General features: G+C 29.3%; 1 protein-coding gene across 1 annotated transcript in view; it reads left to right on the top strand.

Moving 5' to 3' along the window:
* LOC138867510 (nephrin-like) overlaps positions 1-7,500 on the top strand; it is a 45,129-nt gene that overhangs the window by 35,128 nt on the left and 2,501 nt on the right. The window contains exons 6-8 of the mRNA XM_070143359.1: positions 847-1,112; positions 4,477-4,556; positions 6,012-7,500. The exon at positions 6,012-7,500 is cut by the window's right edge and continues 2,501 nt beyond it. Coding sequence (XP_069999460.1) covers positions 847-1,112; positions 4,477-4,556; positions 6,012-6,116 — 451 coding nt within the window. The 3' untranslated portion in view covers positions 6,117-7,500. The remainder of the gene's footprint in view (positions 1-846; positions 1,113-4,476; positions 4,557-6,011) is intronic.

Raw genomic sequence — 7,500 nt, 5'->3', positions numbered from 1 at the left:
ATAATAATAATGATGATGATAATGATAATAATAATTATAAAATGGTAATGATAATATCAATGATAATGATGCTAATAATGATAATGATGATAATATTGATGATGATGATATCAATAATAATGATAATAATAATAATAATAACAGTAATGATGATAGTATTAATGATAATAATGACAATGACAACAATAGTAAAAACAATATAAATAATAATGATAACAATGATAGTAATAATGATAACAATGATGATGATAATGATATAATAACATTGATAATGACAATAGTAATGACAACGATAATAATGATGACAATAATTACTATAACATTAACAATAACAATGATAGTAATAAAGAGAACAATCATAGTAATAATAATGATAATAATGCTTATGAAAGCAATGATAATTTTATCTATAATAATGCTAACTATAGTAAAAATTATAATAACAATAGTGATAACAGCAATCGTAATAATGATAACTATGATGATGATGATGATAATGATAATAATAATAATGATATAATAAGAATAAAAATTATAAAAATAAGGACGATAATAATGATAATGATAATAGTAGTTACAATAACAGTAGTGATAATGATAATAGTAATAATAATTACAATGATAGCAATGATAAATGATGATAATAATGATTATAAAAGTAATAATAATATTAAAAATGATAATGATATCAAATAATTCTACTTCTGCCAGTACTATTGCAACTAATCATCATTACAAACCCCAACACTGCAATAAACTTCCTGCCCTTCACTGCATCCTCTTCCTCGCCATCCATCCTTGCCCCATGCATTTATCAAGTTCCTTCCCTGTTTTCCCTTCACGCAGATGCAGATGCCTCCGCCGAGACGAAGGACCGAGAAAAGGAGACATGACGGACAGTGAAGGAGGAGGAACTGGAGGAGGAGGAGGAGGAGGAGGCGTAGGAGGGGGAGGAGGAAGAGGGTTGAGAGGAAGAGGAAGAAATGGAGGAGGAGGAGGAGGAATGTCGTCGACCGTGTGCACGATGTCGTCCAACAACCTCTCTCGGTACGACCCGACACACCACGACGACGATGAGGACGACGGCCCTGACCTTGTGAAGACAGCAAACGGTAAGACCATATGTTACATATATGTATACATTCATGGAAAAGATAGGTAAGTAGGTAGAGATAGGTATATATATATATATATATATAGATATATATATATATATATATATATATATGTATATATATATATATATATATATATATATATATATATATATATATATATATATATACATATATATATACATATATATATATGTGTGTGTATATATATATATATATATATATATATATATATATATATATATATATATATATATATATATATATATATATATATATATATATATATATATATATATATATATATATATATATATATATATATATAGATAGATATATAGATAGAAAATGATAGATAGATAAATAGATAACTAGACAGTTAGATAAATAGAGATAGATAGAGATAGACAGATAGAGATCGATAGATAGAGACAGATAGATAGACAGACAGACAGATAAATAGATAGACAGAGATAGATAGAGATGGACAGATAGATAGATAGATAGATAGATAGATAGAGATAGATAGATAGATAGACAGATAGATTGCGAGAGAATTATATGCATATATATATATATATATATATATATATATATATATATATATATATATATATATATATATATATATATATAGAGAGAGAGAGAGAGAGAGAGAGAGAGAGAGAGAGAGAGAGAGAGAGAGAGAGAGAGAGAGAGAGAGAGAGAGAGAGAGAGAGAGAGAGAGAGAGAGAGAGAGAGAGAGAGAGAGAGAGAGAGAGAGAGAGAGAGAGAGAGAGAGAGAGAGAGAGAGAGAGAGGGAGAGAGAGAGAGAGAGTGGAATCTGAGGAATGTTGCTTGGAGCGGTTAGAGGCGAAGGGAGAGCGAGATTAGTGAGGGAGGAAGGGAAGATGTGGAGTATAAGAGGAAAGGAATCTATCTCTTATTAAACTTTTGTTATCATCACTATTATAGGATTTCTGATGCTATTGTGATTGTTATTATGATTATTTTTAGTATTACTATAATTATTAATTATGATTATCATTATTATTATTATCATAATTATCATTTTTATTGTTATGATTATGATTATTAGTATATTCATCGTCATCGTCATCATCACCAGTATCAGCATTAATATTGCCATCATTATCATAACACTTATCATATTTGTCATCATTATTTTTGTTATCATGCTATCATTATACCATTTTTATTATTGATATTATCACCATATATTATTGATATCATTATCATTGTTATAGTTATGATTATCATTGTCATTATTATCATTGCCATCAGTATTATCATTATTGCAAATATTATTGAAATTATTATCCTTACTTTATTACTTATCGCTGTCATTACCATTATCATCATTATGATCTTTATCATTATCACCATTATAGCTATTACTATTATCAAAAATATGGCAATCATTAGTATCGTTATTATCATCATTATCATGAAAATATTATTATTATCATTTTCATTATTATTATAATCTTCATTATCATTACCATCACTATTATTTTAATCATCATCATTATTTAAACTTTTGATATTGTTATTATAACTGTGATAATTATTTTCATCAATATTGTTAACATCATCATCATATCTATTATTACCATTACTATTATCATTAGCAATTTCTTATTGTTACTATTACCATTATCATTACTAGCCTTGCCAGTATTATCATCATTATTATTGTTGTCATTATTATCATCAATCATCATTATTAATATGACCATCATCATTAACATTATTATCGCTAGTATCATCAGCTTTATTATCTAAAATTTTCCTTGTGTTTCGTCTGCCCGTCCGGTCGAACGTTACATTCATACTTTGCGCCTGAAATCAAATTACGGACTTGAGGACCGTTCATTTTGGTGTAAAAAAGGGTCATAACTAACAACATAGGTATCAAAGGGTGGCAAGTACACCACAGTGATGTAGTTAGACCGCCAGTAAATACACATTTACCTTCCCGATGGTTGGAGAAAAAAGTAAGGTAAGGGGAAAGGGGAAAGGAAGAGGAGGGAAAAGGTAATGAAGGTGTAAAGGAGGGGAAGGGAACTTCAAGAAAGAAGGGAAATGGGGAAGGGGAAACGGAGGGGACTTAAAGAGGAAAAGGCGATGGATAAGGGGAGGGAGACAGGGCTCATTAGAAAGGAGTGCTAGGAGGGCTAGGGAAGGAAATAAGGGAGTGAAGGAAGTGGAAGAGTTCAAGGGGGAAGAGGAGGGAAGTGGGAGGTGTAGATTAGGATTTAGAGTGGGAGGGTAAGATTGAATTTAAGGAAAATTTGGGAGCGAGAGGGGAGGGCAGGGCGGAAGAGGGAAAGGTAGAGGGTGAAGGAAATGGGGAGAGAGTTGGAGAGGGAAATGAAAAGGGAGAGGCGAAGGGTGAAAGAAGGAGAGGCGAGTACCTCTTATCTTCGTGTTCCGCATATCCAAAGGTCATGTTAGTCAGTGTTATCGCCTTTATTATTGCTATTATCATTATCATCTTCATTTTCATTATCATCATGATTATCAGTATCATCATTGTTGTTATCACCATTTTCATAACAATAGTAATGATAATAATAATAATAATAATAATAATAATAATAATAATAATAATAATAATAATAATAATAATAGTAATAATAATAATAATAATAATAATAATAATAATAATAATAGTAATAACAATAATAATAATAATAATAATAATAATAATAATAATAATGATAATAATAATAATAATAATAATAAAAATAATAACAACAACAACAATAATAATAATAACTGTAATAATAACAATAGTGATAGTTATTATCATTATTACTGCTATCATTATCATTACTATTATTATTAAGTTCATTATTGCTATAATAATGATTATAATGATTATTGTTATTTTATCATTATTATTTTTACTATTACCATTATCACCATTATTATTATCATTACTGTTATTAGCATTATCATAATTATTGCTATCATTATTATCATTACTATCATCATCATTTTTAGTTCATCGTCACTGTAAGTACTAATGGTATTATCGCTATCATTATTGTTATTATCCTTTTAATGAATATTGCTTTTATGGACATCCAATTATCATATTCATCGTTATAATTTCCAAATCATTATAAACAACATGGAAATCCTTATAATCACCATAATAATTTCAGTACTAGTATACCATTATTACAATGATCATTAAGATGGTATTCATATGAAGCTCATAATTATCTTCCGTAATATCATTATCATATACAATGCCATTATCATATTATAAAACAAACTAAACACGCATCCTTCTTGAAATGTATGAACCAATGATTAATAACGCTGTCTGCTTATATTTTTTCCTTGCCAGAAACCGCCCAACTCCTTGAAGGAGAGAAATGCCCTGAGATTATACCCTCCAGAAGAAGGCCTGTTTATTCCCACGGCAAAGTAAGTGAGCGGCGAGAGCATGCGAGTGAGGATGAATAAGAAGAACAATAATGATAATAATGATAGTGGTAATAATAATAATAATAATGATAATAATAATAACAATAATTATAATGATAATAATAATGATAGTAATAATAATAGCAATAATAATGATAATGATAATCATAATGATATTAATGATAATAACAATAATAATGTTAATAATCATACTAATAATAATGAAAATAATAATAATGATGATGGTGGCTGTGTTGGTGGTGATGATGATAATAATAATGATAACAACAATAATAATAGTGATAATAATATAATAAGTGATGATAATAACAATGATGATAATAATGATAACAATAATGACAATAATAACAACAAAGATGAATATGATGACAATAATAAGAACCAAAACGATACTACTAATAAGACCGATGCAGACGGGTCGCAGTGAATGACGAATTAAACGATAGTTAGGCCATTGCGCTTAATTGAATTGCATCAATCTCAGTCATTTTCATCATGGTAGAAACAACTCTGATTTTGACTGTAATTAGTGTATAATATGATAGTATATGATAGGTAACAGATTAAATAGGATAATGGTAATACTAGCAGTGATACTAAATGGTCATCGGCACATGAATTATGATATTGGCAATACTAATTATGCTTTACAAGGGCATGTGCAGAAAAAATGCACATTCAGACATACGAACACTCACGCACATACACATACACATTCTCTTTGTACTCACGTTATTCACTATTTAAAGAATATGCTTTTGTTACTATTGTTATTATCATTATCTTTAGTAATATTATCATTAGTATTGTTACTGTTAATGTCATTATTACTATAATAATAACAATGATAATGATAATTGTTATCTTTATTATTTTTGTTCTTATTGTTCTTAATACTATTACTATCATTATCATTATCAATATTATTATTATTGTTATTATCACTATCGTTACCAGGATCATTAAGATTATTATTATCATTATTATTATCTACAAAATCATCATCATTATCACTATCATATTACCATCACTATTATCAGCATTACTTTAGTATTAGAATCATCGTCATTGCCATCATATCTAACATCTTAATTGTAATCATCATTATATTCATTATCATTATTATTATTATCATTACCATCATTATCATTATTATTATTATCATAACCATCATTATCATTATTATGATTTTGATTATAATTATAGTAATACTAATAACGATCATAACATCCTTATTATAATTATTTCCATTATGATTATTGTTATCATTATCATTATCATCATCACCATTATGACTATTTTCATAATTGCTGTTAGTGCCATAATCCTCTCAGTCGCCATCCCCAAGAAAACCATCTCCTCCACAGCCATCCCTTCTCCCCAAATAGACGTCTCTGCTCCAAATCACATGCGCTCCTCCCCTTTCCTCCGCAGGGAGCTCCGGGCGAGACGGTGCCACCCAATGGCACTAGCGGGCGAGTCTTGGTTAGGGAGCCAAGCAGCCCGCGGCACCCAGGCAACGACGAGAGCTTCGTCTAACACCCAGGGAGTGCCAATGAACAGTGCCAGAACTAGTGAAATGTCATTCCGAACACACTGTATTGGGAGAGTGAGGTCTGTCACTGTTTATGGTCGAGCGGTTGTGTGGCGTCTGCGTGTTTTCTTTGTTCGCTGGGTTGTTGCTTTGGGAAAGAGGGAAAGTGGTGACGTTTCGGGGACTTTGGGCCATCTTTTAGATCATTTCTGTTTGAAGAAAGAAAGTGCCATGCTGTATTTGATATTGCTTTGGAAATGGAAGAATAACGCGGTAATCAATTCAAAGTGTCTGTGGTAATGTGTTGCGCAATATTTTTTGACGTTTGGCATTCATAGGACGGAGTCACTTCTACATGAAGGAGAAATGGGATAGAGAGTGTGTACAAAAGTATCTGTTCCTAATAATGATAAGTTTGTGAATTAAATGGCAGGAAAGTAGATTCATTTTCCTTGGGAAGATCCTCTCTGCAATGGAATTTATTTCAAAATCATAAATGCACACGTTCGCTGCCACTGAAAAGGCCTCCCGTAAAATTTTACTTGACACCTATGATTTTTTTCGATATGAAAAATATCAGAAATGGTTTATTTTAAGGAAGAATGTATCTCATGATGTTATGTGGTAAGTATTAAAACACTGCATTGATAACTACAACTACTGGTCTTAAGAATATCAGAAACAACAAAATATACGCTAATTACTGACACTGACAAAAACGAAAGCAACTGGAGCAGCAGTAACAACAATGGCAATAATATTGATGATGATGATGGTGGTTGTGATGCTAACAATAACGGTGATGACAATAACAAAAATGTTATTAAAGATACTGAAATACTAATGCTAAAACAGATAATGATAATAATGAGGATAAAACAATAATGAAGGCAATAATAAAAATAACAATTATAATAATAGTAATAACAGTAACAATAATACGAATATAATAATAAAAATAATGATAATGAATTATGATGGCGATAATTAAAGTAGTAATCAATATAGTACTAATAATAACAACAAAAGTGATAATGATTCAGACAATAATATAGAATACTGATAATGATAATGATGCTAATAACAGTAAATATAATAGTAATAATAATAATAATAATAATAACAATAATGATGATGATACTAATACTTATAATGATAATGATAATGAAATAATGATAATAGTAATAATAGTTAAAGCAACAATAATAAAGCTAATATTAATGATAATGATAATTATAATGACAACAATAATAAAAATTATAATTATAATAACCAGCAGTAATACTACTATTACTACTACTACTACTACTACTATAAAATTAATGGCAATAATAGCAACAAACATGAATAATAATCGTAGTAATAACAATGACGAAAAAGCTACAGCAA

This window comes from Penaeus vannamei, chromosome 30, assembly GCF_042767895.1.
Source record: "Penaeus vannamei isolate JL-2024 chromosome 30, ASM4276789v1, whole genome shotgun sequence".
In the NCBI taxonomy this organism is placed as follows: Eukaryota; Metazoa; Arthropoda; class Malacostraca; order Decapoda; family Penaeidae; genus Penaeus; species Penaeus vannamei.
This window is presented reverse-complemented; position numbering and strand designations above follow the sequence as displayed.